The sequence below is a fragment of the Mytilus galloprovincialis genome, chromosome 2, assembly GCF_965363235.1.
Source record: "Mytilus galloprovincialis chromosome 2, xbMytGall1.hap1.1, whole genome shotgun sequence".
Taxonomy (NCBI): domain Eukaryota; kingdom Metazoa; phylum Mollusca; class Bivalvia; order Mytilida; family Mytilidae; genus Mytilus; species Mytilus galloprovincialis.
Genome location: NC_134839.1, coordinates 74,370,300 through 74,387,896, shown reverse-complemented (window position 1 = coordinate 74,387,896; position 17,597 = coordinate 74,370,300). Strand labels below are relative to the sequence as shown.

At 32.4% G+C, this 17,597-nt stretch overlaps 1 protein-coding gene across 1 annotated transcript in view; it reads right to left on the bottom strand.

Moving 5' to 3' along the window:
* LOC143064370 (uncharacterized) overlaps positions 1–17,597 on the bottom strand; it is a 101,719-nt gene that overhangs the window by 62,746 nt on the left and 21,376 nt on the right. Inside the window, exons 13-24 of the mRNA XM_076237143.1 lie at positions 17,186–17,347; positions 16,129–16,216; positions 15,038–15,193; positions 13,848–14,039; positions 12,679–12,776; positions 11,343–11,515; positions 8,120–8,244; positions 6,443–6,541; positions 5,287–5,431; positions 3,574–3,672; positions 3,120–3,242; positions 1,478–1,796 (exon numbers count right to left, since the gene is read on the bottom strand). Of these exons, the coding sequence (XP_076093258.1) occupies positions 1,478–1,796; positions 3,120–3,242; positions 3,574–3,672; positions 5,287–5,431; positions 6,443–6,541; positions 8,120–8,244; positions 11,343–11,515; positions 12,679–12,776; positions 13,848–14,039; positions 15,038–15,193; positions 16,129–16,216; positions 17,186–17,347 (1,779 nt within the window). The remainder of the gene's footprint in view (positions 1–1,477; positions 1,797–3,119; positions 3,243–3,573; positions 3,673–5,286; positions 5,432–6,442; positions 6,542–8,119; positions 8,245–11,342; positions 11,516–12,678; positions 12,777–13,847; positions 14,040–15,037; positions 15,194–16,128; positions 16,217–17,185; positions 17,348–17,597) is intronic.

The window sequence follows — 17,597 nt, the reverse complement described above, 5'->3', positions numbered from 1 at the left end:
CGAAAAATGGTTAAAAATTGACTATAAAGGGCAATAACTCCTAAAGGGGTCAACAGACCATTTTGGTCATGTTGACTTATTTGTACATCTTACTTTGCTGAACATTTTTGCTGTTACAGTTTATCTCTATCTATAATATTATTCAAGATAATAACCAAAAACAGCAAAATTTCCTTAAAATTACCAATTCAGTGGCAGTAACCTATCAACGGGTTGTCCGATTCATCTCAAAATTTCAGGGCAGATAGATGTTGACCTAATGAACAATTTTACTGCATGTCAGATTTGCTCTCAATGCTTTGGTTTTTGAGTTATAAGCCAAAAACTGCATTTTACCCCTATGTTCTATTTTTAGCCATGGCGGCCATCTTGGTTGGTTGGGGGGGGGGGGGGTCACCGGACACAATTTTTAAACTAGATACCCTAATAATGATTTTGGCCATGTTTAATTAAATTTGGCCCAGCAGTTTCAGAGGAGAAGATTTTTGTAAAAGTTAACGACGACAGACGCAGGACAAGGTGAGCTAAAAATCAGTTGAAAAAGGCTTAACTCATCAGATGGACAAAAATACAAGTGGACGTGGCCGGGTACTTGTACATCCTGACAACAAAAAGACACTAGAAACAGATCTGAGAGTACTTGCAGTTATCTGAAAGCTAGTTCAAAGCCACTTACAACTAATAAAAAAATCATGCATCTAAGACTAAACTATCAATCCATACACATCCAACATCCAATGGATTTAGTGTAAAGACGTCATAAACAGTCAGAGAAAAACATGACCTTGTGCAATGCCAAGTTACGGGTATCGACAGATTGTAGATCCATGAATGTGTATATGTATATAACATACTAGTAATATTTAGTTTGCTTTTAATTTACTAATAACAAAATCAATATTTATACCAATAAAAACAATATTCAATGGTCTTATTACAGTGTTGAGTTGGTCACCTTTTAGAATAAGTTTATTTAAAGGAGCGATAAGTTTACAAGGATCATTTCTAAATTTCCGGGCACGGTTAACAACATTTCTGTCAAATGAGGATGTGCTATCCCATTTGAATAAGTTTTCTACAGGTACAACCAAACTTCAAAACCAAATCTTTATATCTATGGAAAAATTTAGTTTAGGTGTTAAGTAATTTATATAGTTACGATATCCCTGGTTTAATAATTTACCAGTAATGCATAGATTGCGTTTGTTAAAATCAAAAACGTCACAACAGACACGTGCATAGCGAACGAGCTGTGAAATATAAACACCATAAGATGGTGCCAAGGGAACAGCAACATCTAAGCCAGGTGTCCAGGAACTGAATGGATTACCCTGATAAACATTGTACCAAATATAAACAAATTAATGAGTAAACAGTCATAAATAATCTGTGACTTTGGAAAAATTGACAGAATGGTGTCACAAATACTCAAGACTCTGACACAGAAAAATGTACAGTAATGTAAAGGATATAATACCTGTTTTTGTTGGTTTACATCAGTTATATTAGCAGCATAGTTCCAGTCAGCAATAGTAGCTTTATTGTACTCAATCTGAGCCTTTGCATCATAGTTTTCTAACCACTTCTTGGCCTTGTTAATATCTGTTTCTACTGAGACAGGATCAGGACATTCTTCTCCCCAGCCAATGTCATCACCATCAGCATTCTGTTCAGTCAGCCATTTAGTTAGAGGCTCAAAGTATTTCATCAAAGACTTGGCACTCATTGATCTCTGTCCAGTAATCTGCTCCATGGCTTCTTGCCAGGGTTTGGATGATCCAAGTCTAAGCATGTCCCTGAGAAAACAAAAAAATGTTACTGTCAGTGTGTAATGATTAGTAATTTAGTCTGGGAGAACATGATTGATTTGATAGTTGTTATTGGTTTTGAACTAGCTTTCAGTAACTGGGATTACTCTTAAATTAGTACCTAGTGTCTTTTTCTTAAAGTTATTTGTTTTTGAGGGCTTTGTCCACATCCAAGGAATCAAGCTGATTCTTATGTTAGGCTGGTACATCACTGTCTTAAATGAAGCATAGTGGTGAGCTCTCTTGAGAGCCTATAAATCAGCTGTGGTTGGTTTATGTCTGTCATATTTGTATTTCATTAATATATTTTATCCTTATTCAGGCAGCTGGTTTTCTTGTTGGAACAGTTCCACTTTTTCTAATGTCAGAGTCATTTATAGCTAACTATTGTGTAACAGGTTTTGCTCATTGTTGAAGTAGTTTCGGAGACCTAATTTTACCTGTTGCAATTAGCTTCCTTTGTTCACAGTACCTATAGTAAGTAATTACATATCATAATGGGTCTTGTTCTGGCTAACCTAATTTTAACCTAATTATCATAATGATATGTATTTTATGTAAAATGACCATCTTCTGCTCAGTTTTTAGCCATTTTAGGAGACCATTGATTAATATAAGGTATTTAATCTGTAATTTGAAAATCTTAGATAACCAATACATTTTTAATATACACCTGGAAAAAAATATTGCAACACTTCCATTGAAAACAATGTAAAATGATATAATTATAGAATGTGTATATTTGGGTTTTACCAAATACTTTAAATCCATTGATAGTTTAAAATTGAATTTATGTTATTAACTTACATTTCAGGCAAAATTAAGACTAGAGAGACGCATCATTAGAGCTGTACTGTAAAAGTTATTCAAGCTTTGTCTTGTCTTTTATACCGACATTTTATAAACGTAATTTTTACAGCAAACTAAACATCTGATACAGAAAATGTGTGTTAAAGTTATCATTTCTAACAGTTTTAAAACATACATGGATTAAAAGTATTTGGCAAAACCCAAATTAAACACATCTTACACTCATGTCATTTTACATTGTTTTCAATGGTTCAGTGTGCAATAATTTATCCAGGTGTATAGTTTATTTTGTTGCCTAACATCTGCATATTTCCATGCATTATATAACCAAGTTTAGAGGTAAAAGATATCCTAATAACATTAAGCAAATATTTATTGGTATGTTACCCGTTGTTTCATCTTGTCTTGTTTCTTCTGTAACTAAATCAAATTCTTTTTTTCCCTGTTCATGTCAGTAAACTATAATACAATCCAACTCTTTCACAGTTACTGAGTACATACCCTAAAAGTTTGCCAGCTTCCTTGGACTGGTAAATATCACACTGATACAGAGGTCCCTTGTGCCCAGCAGCATTACATAAAGCTTCGTGGAACTGGAACTGTATCACAAAACTTACAAAATATCTAAAAATAAAAATACTTGGTCATAGAATATGTAATAACATAGCAATCAATGTTTTCAAAAATTAGAGGATGGCAGGATCAAATGCCACATTATAAATTATATTTAAGTGTTCACTTCTATCATAAAGTGGTTACTGGTACTAAAATTGCAGGTATCATGTGTATAAAAAATAAAGACATTTTAAATTTTAATAACTAATCTTACATTTTGGTCCTTTAAAAAGCATAGCAATAATAAAAACATGCTATAATTTCTGCATTTTCAGTATCTACTCATTTTGAGAATCTCATTTCTAGCCTTTATTGCCTAATTCACATTATATAGTCTGACCTGATGTATGGGACATTGGCAGGAATGTGGTATTTTGCTCCAGGGTCAAAATCATCTTTACCTCTCTTCACTGGAGGTGATATTCCTTGGAATTTACATCTAAAATAAAATTGAAATATTCCTTGTATTTATTACTTTTAGGTTGGGCATAACAATCTTATATGCATATCTTTTGGTCTTTACTAAAATATTCTGCAAAGAATAAATATCTGAGTGGTTTTTAGCATGGGTAACACTATATGTGCTGTATACATATAAAATTTTCACAAAAGTTCAATGAATTCAAAATCTTATAATTTGAAAAACTAGAGGCTCTTAAGAACCTGTGTCCCTCATCTTGGTCTATGTGCATATAAAACAAATTACACAATGGATTCATGACAAATTGTGTTTTGGTGATGGTGATGTGTTTGTAGATCTTTATTTACTGAAATTCTTGCTACTTACAATTTTGTCTATCTATAATAAACTTGGCCCTTTCGTTACAGAGGAAAATATTTTGTAAAAATTTACAAAAATTTACCAAAATAATGAAAATTGTTAAAAATTGACTATAAAGGGCAATAACTCCTTAAGGGGTCAACTGACCATTTTGGTCATATTGACTTATTTGTAGATCTTACTTTGCTAAACATTATTAATGTTTACAGCTTATCTCTATCTATAATAGTATTCAAGATAATAAATGGTAAAATTTCTTAAAAAATTACCATATGGGGGACAGCAACCCACACAACAAGTTGTCAATTCATCTGAAAATTTCAGGGCAGATAGATCTTGATAAACAATTTAACTGCTTGTCAGATTTGCTTTAAATGCTTTGGTTTCAAAGTTATAAGCCAAAATCTACATTTTACCCCTATGTTCTATTTTTAGCCATGGAGGCCATCTTGGTTGGTTGGTGGGGTCACTGCACACATTTTTAAAACTAGATACCCTAATAATGGTTGTGGCTAAGTTTGATCAAATTTGGCCCAGTAGTTTCAGAGGAGAAGATTTTTGTAAAAGATTACAAAAATTTACGAAAAATTGGTAAAACATGACTATAAAGAGCAATTACTCCTTAAGGGGTCAACTGACCATTTAGGTCATGTTGACTTATTTGTAGATCATACTTTGCTGAACATTATGATGTTACAGTTTATCTCTATCTATAATAATATTCAAAATAAAAACCAAAAACTGCAAAATTTTCTTAAAATTACCAATTACGTGGCAGCAACCCAACAACAGGTTCTCCGATTCATCTGACAATTTCAGGGCAGATAGATCTTGACCTGATAAACAATTTTACCAAATGTCAGATTTGCTCTAAATGCTTTGGTTTCAGAGATATAAGCCAAAATCTACATTTTACCCCTATGTTCTATTGTTAGCCATGGTGGCCATCTTGGTTGGTTGGCTGGGTCACTGGACACATTTATTAAACAAGATACTCCAATGATGATTGTGGCCAAGTTTGGTTAAATTTGACCCAGTAGTTTCAGAGGAGAAGATTTTTGTAAAAGTTAACAGAGGAGGAGGATGACAGACGCAAAGTGATGAGAAAAGCTCACGTGGCCCTTCGGGCCAGGTGAGCTAAAAAATGACAAAAATCATAATCTTAACAAGTGTGCAAGCCATTGGAATATGTAGAAAGTGCTGTTACAATATGCTCAGCTTCCTTATCAGTTATCAAGAGGCCGAAGCTAAGATATAGGGAAGTTAACTCACCTAAGATCCCACCATTTATCATTGTAATCATCAGGAGTTGTCTCTCCACTAAACACACTCCATCTCCATTGGTCAATAAGATATCCAAAAGGTAAGAAAGCTATCTTGTCTAAGGCCATAGACATCAAGAAGTTCATATCTGCCTCTATAAAAAAAAGAAAGTATACATATTACAAAAATGCAATTAAAGAGAGGCGAGTTATTTGAGTTTTTGTCTCATTGGTGTCTTATTCCATTTCTCATCTTATTCATGTTTATTAATCTAAAACAGAAGAATTACTTTTATTCATGGGTAACAATTTTATAAGATCAACAGATTTTGGGTTCTATAAAAAGTGATGTTAATAAACTTTGTATAAATATAAGGGAAAATTTATGTATGAAATTAAAGAAAAGAAAAAAAATCTCAAAGAAATTTCATTTTTTTTTAATATGTGATGGTTTATTTTTTATTTTCTTCACCTTATGCTAAAAATTCATTTGCTTTTAAAGGAGTTTTATTTTTATAAGCGATACTGTTAGAAATCTTGATCGATTTATTTTGCATAACTACACCCCTTTTCAAGTTCTCCAAACTGACCAAAGACTGTTACGAGTATTTAAATCATACAATATAATTAATTCTCAAGCATTGACAGAAAATTGATACATCCTCTGATTTTCTCTTTTTTGAAAACTGAAGTCGGATACATAAATCATTTGGAAATGTTATTTATTTGTGGCTGAGTCGACAATATTCTACTTTCGTTTTTGGCTTTTGAATAAACCACAGTCACCACCAACAGACAAAATTGATGGTGCGATTAAAATTGGTTGTCATGTCAATTTGTTTATTAATAAATGCCCTGACATTTTTTTATGATCCAAGGCCCTGAACCTATAATACTTGGAAAGAACTGTACAAACAACTTTTTTTGCAATATTTGTTTAAATTGAGTTCAGCAATTCTCAAAACAACTTTTGAATATTTGCTAAAACGTGTTATAAATAGTGATGTATGTATGTATGTATGTATGTACGTTGTCGTAAATGCCTCCGTTATCCAAAGAACCCCTCGAAGGTGCGAGGGTACAGTGGCATCCATGTTCACTCCTTATCAAGATTAAGCATGTTAATGGAGATGTGTCACTAATGTATATTTATATATATTTGATACCATTGTCATTCTCCACTTTATCCAGTAATCCAATCTTGTTTAGATGTTTAGGGGTGGCCACAGACAGGGCAAGTACATCTCCTACAGCTTCATGGAAACCTGAAATATAATCATACAGAAATATATGGCATAAAAAGTATAGAATAATAATTAACCCAATTTACATCTTCTTTCTGAAAGAAAAATTACAAGAACTTGTTTCTTCAGTTCTGTTAATATTCAAGTTTAAAATAAATTCATGAAAAGGTAGTGTTCAAACTCACTCAGGCAAAGTTGAGCTTATATGAATTTGGCAATTATGTTGAGGTACTTTAAGGTCAAGATATTCTAATGCTGCAGCATATTTATGCATTCATGGCTTTCATAAGTTAAGGTTTGAGCATTGGCTGAGGGCTATAGGTAAATCCAGAGAAGTGCTTCAGACATACAAAATATAACTAGAGGCTCTAAAGAGCCTGTGTCGCTCACCTTGGTCTATGTGCATATTAACCAAAGGACACAGATGGATTCATAACAAAATTGTGTTTTGGTGATGTTGATGTGTTTGTAGATCTTACTATACTGAACATATTTGCTACTTACAATTTTCTCTATCTATAATAAACTTGGCCCTTTAGATACAGAGGAAAACATTTTGTAAAAATTTATAAAAATTTACCAAATTAATGAAAATTGTTAAAAATTGACTCTAAAGGGCAATAACTCCTTAAGGATTTTGGTCATGTTGACTTATTTTTCGATCTTACTTTGCTGAACATTATTGCTGTTTACAGTTTATCTCTATTATAGTATTCAAGATAAAAACCAAAAACCAAAAAAATTCTTTAAAAATTACCAATTGGGGGGCAGCAACCCAACAACCAGTTGTTCCAATTCATCTTAAAATTTCATGGCAGATAGATATTGACTTGATAAACAATTTGACCCCATGTCAGATTTGCTCTTAATGCTTTGGTTTCAGAGTTATAAGCCAGAATCTACATTTTACCCCTATGTTCTATTTTTAGCCATGGCGGCCATCTTAGTTGGTCGGCTGGGTCACCGCACACATTTTTTAAACTAGATACCCTAATAATGATTGTGGCTAAGTTTGGTTAAATTTGAGTCAATAGTTTCAAGAGAAGATTTTTGTAAAAGATTAAAAAAATTTACGAAAATTGGTAAAAAATGACTATAAAGGGCAATTACTCCTTAAGGGGTCAACTGACCATTTTGGTCATGTTGAATTATTTGTAGATCTTACTTCGCTGAACATTATTGCTGTTTACAGTTTATCTCTATCTATAATAATATTCAAGATAATAACCAAAAACTGCAAAATTTTCTTAAAATTACCAATTCAGGGGCAGCATCCCATCAACTGGTTGTCCGATTCATCTGAAAATTTCAGAGCAGATAGATCTTAACCTGATAAACAATTTTACCTCATGTCAGATTTGCTCTAAATGCTTTAGATACCTCAATGATGATTGTAGCCAAGTTTGGGTAAAATTGACCCAGTAGTTTCAGAGGAGAATATTTTTGTAAAAGTTAACAGACGACGACGACGACGATGACGGACGCAAAGTGATGAGAACTAAAAAGGTTAATTTCTATTTTCAACTCATCAATAATAAATTATTATCAAGAAAGAAAAAGATATAATGTGTTTAAAATATGTAACCCAGATGTACTAACCAGAGTTAGCACCCCTTCTAAATGGCACTGGTAAATCTTTATACTGTAGGTAGTACTGTATATGTCCCATCTCATGATGGATAGTTATCAAGTCCTCCATGTTAATGTCTGTGCACATTTTGATTCTGATTTCATAAGAAAGAAAAATAGAAATATATGTGTAAAATATCACATAAATGTTCATAAGTTTACTCATTTAAATACATACATGTCAAGTGACATGATATTCGCGTGTAATACACGCTTTTTCAACGGTTTACACGCGAGGATTTTGTCACATGGCGTGTACACGCTTTTCACCACTTTACACGCAATTACACGCTTTTTCGTTCTTTTCATTTTTTGGTTGTTAGTGATATCGCTATTCTCGGGTTTTTTCCTTATTCGGCGATAAATACCGAAAAGTTCGAAGTAATTGTTTGGCTGCCGTATTGTTTATTTTTCTGTAAGGACAAACAGTAAAAGGTAAGTAGTTTGTGATTAGATTTAACGATTTTGTGACTTTCTTTCAAATTCACTTAATAGGGGAAATGTGCACAGAAAGAGGTCACTTTCAGGGCCTGTACCGTCGTCTAAAGTGCCGATTGTTAAGCCAAAACGATGTGTACGGCAAGATTCAAGATTTATAAATTATATTTTGGAGTTCGACATGTTTCGAGTTTAAATGATCGAGTGACAAGTAACGCATAATTGGTGCATTCTATGTTGCAATGATAAAAAAACAAATATATGTGAGAGGAGAAATACAATGTAGCTATTTGAATAAGCATTTAACATGTTTATCTAATGGAAATCAAATTTATTAAACATTTTTCTTTTTCAATTTCATTTTCAAATCTAGCCAACACGGCAACAGATTTCTACAGGCCATGGGGATAAAAATATCACAGAACTGTTGGATCAGCTCTCATAGTACCAGCTTTCTTCTGATGAACTACCCAGTTTTAACCAGGCAATAGCAATGGGAGCAATGATAGAGATGACATTTTACATTGCCAAAAAAACCAACATTATGACATTCTTTCAAATCTTGATGAAACTAATTCAGTCAAATATCAATTCCTACTGTGGGAGAGCCTTTTCAATTATAAAGAAATTAACACTGAATTCTGATCAGAACTTGACTATGTTACATTTGTATTGTCACACATTTATCAAATAAATGAAACTAAACTTGAAACTGGCAGTTGTTTTGAATATGTGCCTAGTGGTGGTGCTTTAAAAGCAACATAACAGACCACTGTTTAATACAATAAAAGTTCACAGTAGAATATATATTGTTTTTTTATATTCACAAATTTGTATGAAATTATGAACATAACATTCATATTAACAAGTCCGCATCTACGTCACGTGTTTTCACACGCTTTTTGACATGTCATGTCATGACATGACATGATTTCCCAATGTCAGAGGTTGACATGTATGTTTAAATTAAGTGCATGGCCATGATGTTGTTTTACTGTAGGATTATTAATATGCCCTGATGCCAGACTTCATATTATACAATGAAAGAAATTTGGTATTTGTAATAGTAAAAAAATCCAATCTGTAAGCTGGTAGTTATTTATAAGAGCTTACTCAAATTTTCTGATTGAATGAAAAGTGCACTTCACAATAATGGAACAGTTTTGACATTTTTGTGAACTTTTAAGTTTAAAAGTATTTCTAAAAAGATTTAAATTCTGAAAATACCAATTCTCATCCATAAATATTCATGCATCCATCATAAATGGTAAGAAATTGAAGCAAATATGATAACTAGAGGCTCTAAAGAGCCTGTGTCGCTCACCTTGGTCTATGTGAATATTAAACAAAGGAAGCAGATGGATTCATGACAAAATTGTGTTTTGGTGATTGTGATGTGTTTGTACATCTTACTTTACTAAACAGTCTTGCTGCTTACAATTATCTCTATCTATAATGAACTTGGCCCAGTAGTTTCAGTGGAAAATGTTAATAAAAATTTACAAATTTTATGAAAACTGTTAAAAATTGACTATAAAGGACAATAACTCCTTAGGTGGTCAATTGACCATTTCGGTCATGTTGACTTATTTGTAAATCTTATTTTGCTGAACATTATTGCTGTTTACAGTTTATCTCTATCTATAATAATATTCAAGATAATAACCAAAAACAGCAAAATTTCCTTAAAATTACCGATTCAGGGGCAGCAACCCAACAACGGTTTGTCCGATTCATCTGAAAATTTCAGGGCAGATAGATCTTGACCTGATAAACAATTTTACACCAGTCAGATTTGCTCTAAATGCTTTGGTTTTTGAGTTATAAGCCAAAAACTGCATTTTAACCCTATGTTCTATTTTTAGCCATGGCAGCCATCTTGATTTGATGAACGGGTCACTGGACACATTTTTTAAACTAGATACCCCAAAGATGATTGTGGCCAAGTTTGGATTAATTTGGCCCAGTAGTTTCAGAGGAGAAGATTTTTGTAAAAGATAACTAAGATTTACGAAAAATGGTTAAAAATTGACTATAAAAGGCAATAACTCCTAAAGGGGTCAACTGACCATTTTGGTCACGTTGCCTTATTTGTAAATCTTACTTTGCTGAACATTATTGCTGTTTACAGTTTATCTCTATCTAAAATAATATTCAAGATAATAACCAAAAACAGCAAAATTTCCTTAAAATTACCAATTCAGGAGCAGCAACCCAACAACGGGTTGTCCGATTCATCTGAAAATTTCAGGGCAGATAAATCTTGACCTGATAAACAATTTTACCCTGTCAGATTTGCTCTAAATGCTTTGGTTTTTGAGTTAAAAGCCAAAAACTGCATTTTACCCCTATGTTCTATTTTAAGCCATGGCAGCCATCTTGGTTAGTTGGCCGGGTCACCGGACACATTTTTTAAACTAGATACCCCAAAGATGATGTGGCCAAGTTTGGATTAATTTGGCCCAGTAGTTTCAGAGGAGAAGATTTTTGTAAAAGCTAACGACGACGGACGACGGACGACAGACGACGGACGCAAAGTGATGGGAAAAGCTCACTTGGCCCTTCGGGCCAGGTGAGCTAAAAAGGAGATGTGAGTCATAGATATAAGAAGATATGGTAAGAGTGGCATTTATGTTTGTCTATAAAGGTATTACTGGAAATCAACTCTTTGTGTAGATACAATATGCTTCCTCATCTTACTGTGAAAAATAAAATCTTGTAAAGATGATTTCTTATGATTTTTTAAAACATTTACCTAAAATCTTTTTGATTATAGAAATCCCAGGCTGATGCATGGCACACAACCTCTCTGCCATCTGTAGGTTTAGTAATCATGGACTTGTTCCAAAATGTCTCAGGCATTTTCTTTAATCCTAGTGAAACAAAAAACTCCTCTGCAATTTTAAACAGGACTAATGCTGTTTTATTCTAAAATATAAAATGTTTAATGAGTGAATATGATATATATGCCATAAGTATTCAATATAAATAAGTATCAATATCAGAAGTATGTTTAATGGTAATATATCTGATTTTTTTAAAATCTTTTCTTTCAAATAGAGAATCCGCATAAAAAAATTCTTACTTCCCTTGATGAATTATTTACATATACGGTATAACAGAGTATACAATGCACAAAGCAACCTTGAGACTAGATATTGAACCTTTTATTTTCAATAGTATACTGTAAACCAACTTATATTCGAGACTTTGGCGAGTAGAAAAATAACTTGAAAATAAATCGTCGTGAATATGTAAAACTTAGTTGTTTCCTTATTAAAACACACAAAGTTAGTTAGAAAATCATGAAATTAAAAAGCCGTGAAGAGGTCTAGAAAGGGTCAAATACCAAATAAAGTATCAGCGAAAATAAGTTGGTTTACAGTATATCTTAGTTCACATCAGAACAGATTAAGGGTTGTTCCTTACATCAGAACAGATTAAGGGTTGTTCCTCGCATCAGAACAGATTAAGGGTTGTTCCTTACATCAGAACAGACTAAGGGTTGTTCCTCACATCAGAACAGATTAAGGGTTGTTCCTCACATCAGAACAGATTAAGGGTTGTTCCTCACATCAGAACAGATTAAGGGTTGTTCCTTACATCAGAACAGATTAAGGGTTGTTCCTCACATCAGAACAGATTAAGGGTTGTTCCTCACATCAGAACAGATTAAGGGTTGTTCCTCACATCAGAACAGATTAAGGGTTGTTCCTCACATCAGAACAGATTAAGGGTTGTTCCTCACATAGAAAATACACTTCTTATTTGACATTCTAGAAAATGCTTCCCTTGTTTCACTTATCATTTTTGATCATGTCCTGAATGTTCAATGACATCCCCCTAGATTTAGTCATTGGGTTTCCCTAGTTTCCTCTGTGTAATTTTCTATGATTAAAAGGTTCATTGTACATCTGATTGTTGGTATAGTGTGGGTTGCAACAGTGGATCATGAAAAACCAAAAGGTCAACGCACAAAAAGAAAACAAAATATACTCCATTCAACCAACACCTCGCAAGTCAGGATAGGGATTTCATCAACCACAGATTTACCAGACATGATTTTATTGAAAAGTATAATAAATGTTTACCTGTTGTTTTAACACAGGTGTAACATCTATCCCTGCTTTACCTTCAAAAGGTATAAGTGTATCATAAATGTTATTCCACTGCTGGGCCCACATATTTCCTGAAAATAAAACAGTTCAAAATTTGTTATGAAATTACATTAATTCCAGATCAATTTCTCCAGAGTTTAACGGCATTACAAATTTCATTGTCCAAGATTAAAATTATTTTTATATGAAATTATATGAATTAATTTTTATTCAAAATAGTAGATATATCTAAATAGCTGTGTAACCTCTTTATTTTTTTTTTCAGGCATATTACACAAAAAAGTTGGTAGTAAATGATTAAAAAAGGGTGTTTTATAGTTTCTGCAAGTCATTTAAACATCGTAAATCACATATTTGGTTTATTCAAAATTTTGCATCATCATAAACTCTCACATGCTTTAAAGGGACACTAGCTGTCAAATTCATGGTCACCGATTTGACTCAAATTCTCATATTTGATTTATAACAATGTAAAACATTTATCCAGACTATCAAAAGTCTAAAATAAACAATTTACAGAGCATGGGGTAGATACTATATAGGTTCGTTTCGTGTGTATTTTAGTCCAGACGCCATCTAATTAACTATCGATTTGACCTCAGATGACCATATAAGCGATGTAAACATAAATAAAGATATGAATAGATTAAACCAACACGTGCAATTGGATTATTATTGGTCTGTTTGATTTTATTTTATAGATTAAAAATAGATGTTTCTCGTTGTTTTTAACCGTATAAGAATGATTTTATGTGCATCGAATTAGTAATCAAATGATTTACCGTAGTTTCTCTTTCATTGTTGACATTCTTTTTCTTTAAATAACCCGTACACGTAAAATGCATGTGTTGTCAATCTCTAGCTAGGGGTTAAATTGAAGTTCACATGAATACGGATTTAAAGAGGTTGACTCATTCACTTGCAAGTGAATTACTAATTATCAATGTTTCTTAGCGTAATTTGACAAAATTGGACCTTTTTGGCTGCAAAAAGCGAATTGCTATTTCACTATTTCACTTTCATTATTGATTGAACAGAAAAAGATCTTTAGATTTTTTATATATCTCGTAGCTAGTGCCCCTTTAAGCTTCAAATAGATTTCACAATAACAAATTGTCAAGAATATTATTCATTGTGTTTACCAAATAAATGTGCTGGTATGTGTCCTGATTGAGGGAAATATTGGGCACCATATCTCTGCTTTAATTTCCTTCTTACATATGCATGTAAATTTTCATATAAGGGAGATAACTCTTGTAATAGATTTTCCAAATCTTGTCTGAAAGTTGATGTTTCATATCCCGATCTCCAATAATCTCCAGTGTTGTTATAGCCTGAAATATAAAACATGTACTGTATGTACTTATTGATTATCATTGGTCATCTCAAGAGGATGGATTTTCTCCATTGAACCAGTATTGCGAAAGTGAGAAAAGCAATTGAGTTGCGATGACCAATACCTATGACAATGTTGTAAATTTCATTGACAACTGCACGTGAGATCTTAGTTCTAGCAATAATTTTTTTATATCACTCTACTGTGAAAGGAAATTATCAGTAAGTAAGATCAAAGGAAAATTTCTTTAAAAATTGATAAACATGAATACCATATAGTAGAGATATAGATTTAAACTAACATCCATTTGTTTTTTAAAGTAATAAGAAACCTCAAATTAAAAAAAATAATGCATAAGTTTTTTATAACTCAATGGATAGTTTTCATTATAAAACTGATGTACATATACTTTTTTTTCTGAAAAAAAATCTTTTAATTTGTTCATATTTAGAAGAAGTTTACTTTATTTTAATTGCTTCCCTGCAATTCCCCGACATATTTTCAGTATGCAAAGTGTCCTCAGTGTGACCCATCTCGTAAAAATCCTGTGATCCCAATACGCATGAATGTCCTTAAAATTAACTTTTATCTGAATGTATATGTTAAACATATGCTCAATATCCATGCTTTTTTGTTGATTGTTGACAAACAGGTGACAACTTCGGCTTCAAAACACAAACTTTAATTACCTGCCATATTTTCACAACAACACTAACGGATTGAAAAAAAAATTGACGATTATGAAAATCTATGCAAGAAAATGATTAAATCATGAACAGAAGACTAAGTTTATGATGTTTAGATGCATTGGTTCAAGAATTGGAATAACATTATTTTTCACCGGTCACTCGTTTCTTAGGACTTTAAATGTATCAAAACATGTAAAGATGCTATACCAGTCAAACCATTTCTGATTGTTTTGTAGGTGTTGCAGACATAGACATGGATCTTAGTAAAAGGTCTATACACCGACACTAAGTATTGCCTCTATATTACCTAATGCATTGATTGCTTCATTGCTAATTTCAACCATTTTCTGGTAATCTGCTTTCATTTTCTTTCCTGTATTATCTCTCCATTTCTGCCAAGCCTCAGATAACAGATGATAATGTTTAGATGTATTACCACTGGAAGTTAAAAGTCTTGTCAGACCTAATAAAATTTTAAAAAAAATATTATTATTATTAATGTATCTCATTTTCATTAACCCATTACCCTGGTATTTCTTCATTTTCTTCAAAGTAGTGTGCTTTAATTTCTGACCAATTTGAAAGGATAAAGTTTTGGGTGAAACATTTTTCTAGAAATAATTAAAGAACCTTAGTGAGCGTGCTCACATACCCCACGTCCCCACATTGTCATTGGAGAAATTAAATAAGTGTAAGAAAAGAAAATTGTATAAGAAAAAAAAATGGAATCATAATTTCCTGTCAATATGCACATCTACATAGTATGTCCTTATTATTTACAAAGTTCATGAAATTCTGTTGTGTGGTTTCAGAGGAGTTGTGATGACAAACTGTTGCAAAAGTACATTGAAGCAAATAAGTTCAAAGGAGCGCAACTACTAGAAAAATAATTGAATCATTATTTCCTGTCGATATGCACATCTACATAGTATGTCCTTATTATCTACAAAGTTTCATGAAATTCTGTTGTATGGTCTTAGAGAAGTTGCGATGACAAACTGTTGCAGAAGTACATTAAAGCAAATAAGAAAAAATATTGAATTGTAATTTCCTGTCGATATGCACATCTACATATTATGTCCTTATTATCTAAAAAGGTTTCGTGAAATTCTGTTGTGTGGTTTGAGAGAAGTTGCGATGACAAGAAACAGGACTGACTGATGGACGGACTGACGGACAGACTGACAGACGAACGGACAGGTCAAAAACATTTTACCCTCCACAATTGTGTGGGGTATAAAAATCAAGTGTTACGAATTGCAATTGTTCACCTGCTTTGTATGCTTATACATCAAAAAGGAAATATTACCTGGTTCTATCTGGTGACAATTCCCATCAGACAAACATACATTGGCTTTACTATAAATTGATTCCATGTTGGCTACAACATTACTTTACCTGGTTCTATCTGGTGACAATTCCCATCAGACAAACATACATTGGCTTTACTATAAATTGATTCCATGTTGGCTACAACATTACTCAGCTGAAAACAAATTCATCAAATGGAGTTAATATCACAAAGGTACAATTACTTCTTTATAAATCACAAAACATCATAGTGAACAATAATTTTTGTTGTTGATTCACCTGACTTTCTTAAAAAATAAATTGCTTACCCACTTAAAAGAATCCACAAATGGGTTTTAAATTAGTTAAATTCTCTTGATCTGTATAAGAAATATTTGTCATTGGACATTAAGGAAATATAATGTTGATAGAGAGACATGCTTTGCTAAGGTACCATTTAAACTGAAAAAATCATTATGCATTACTGATGGGGTGGGGCCAAATAATCTACATGAAAAAAGATTCGTCCATGCTAACATATAAGCTTACCAAATGTCATTGAAATATCATTTGAAATTTTTCTTAAACTGATGTAATCACAAACTCAAACTACAGATGACAGACAGACAGGGTGGTTCATATAGAATAGAATAACTTTTATTGCTAATCACAGTGCCAAAAGCTTAGCATAATAATTACATTAAACTCATATAATTACATTAGATGTATGTTTCATTATAATACTTTATTCTGATTGGCTAACTGCACATCACGTGTTATTCCGTAAGCAATTGCATCACTCAATAAAACTTTCCATTCATGATAACACGTGGTCCCACAATAAAGTACACAGGTGAATTAAATAATAAAATATATAAAATTCGTGTTTTCTTGCTCATAGCTAAAAAATGTAATTATTAGTATTGAATGCTTCTTTTTGTAACTTCATAGGGGTGTAAAAGCGTTGACCGTGCGCACATTTTTAGAATGAAGCGCTTCCACGTTTCATACAAAATGTACTTCGGTCAACGCTTTTACACACCAATGAATTTACAAAAAGAAGCATTCAATTCTTAAATACAATGATTACAATGATTGTTTAAAACATATATATCCACCATCATCAATAGTTCAATGTATCACAATACAATTGACCTGTACTAACATCATGTAGCTTTTCCTTATCTTCCAGTGCACTAGTTCCTATATCGGTGATCTTTGTAAATAATCTTTTCAAAGTTTCATTTTTGAAGTTTTTCCAATCGTACATGCTGGCATTCCTGTAAGCTTCTTTTTCAAAATTCGCAACTGTCACACTATAGTTTACCTAAAACATAAAAGGATTTTGATATCAAAAGATACAAATATTGTGAACATAAAACAAATTTTAGAGTTTTAGGCTATAGAGACCAAATATAACAAACATGTATGATTTGACTTCTTTGGATTTATAATAATCCATCCAAACTTTTAAATAAAACAGTCTTTGCTGCAAAAGCATTCTTAGGTCTTGCCTTCAGGGTAACAATTTATAAGCATGTCACAACAGTCAATACAAATATCTAATATATAAAAGC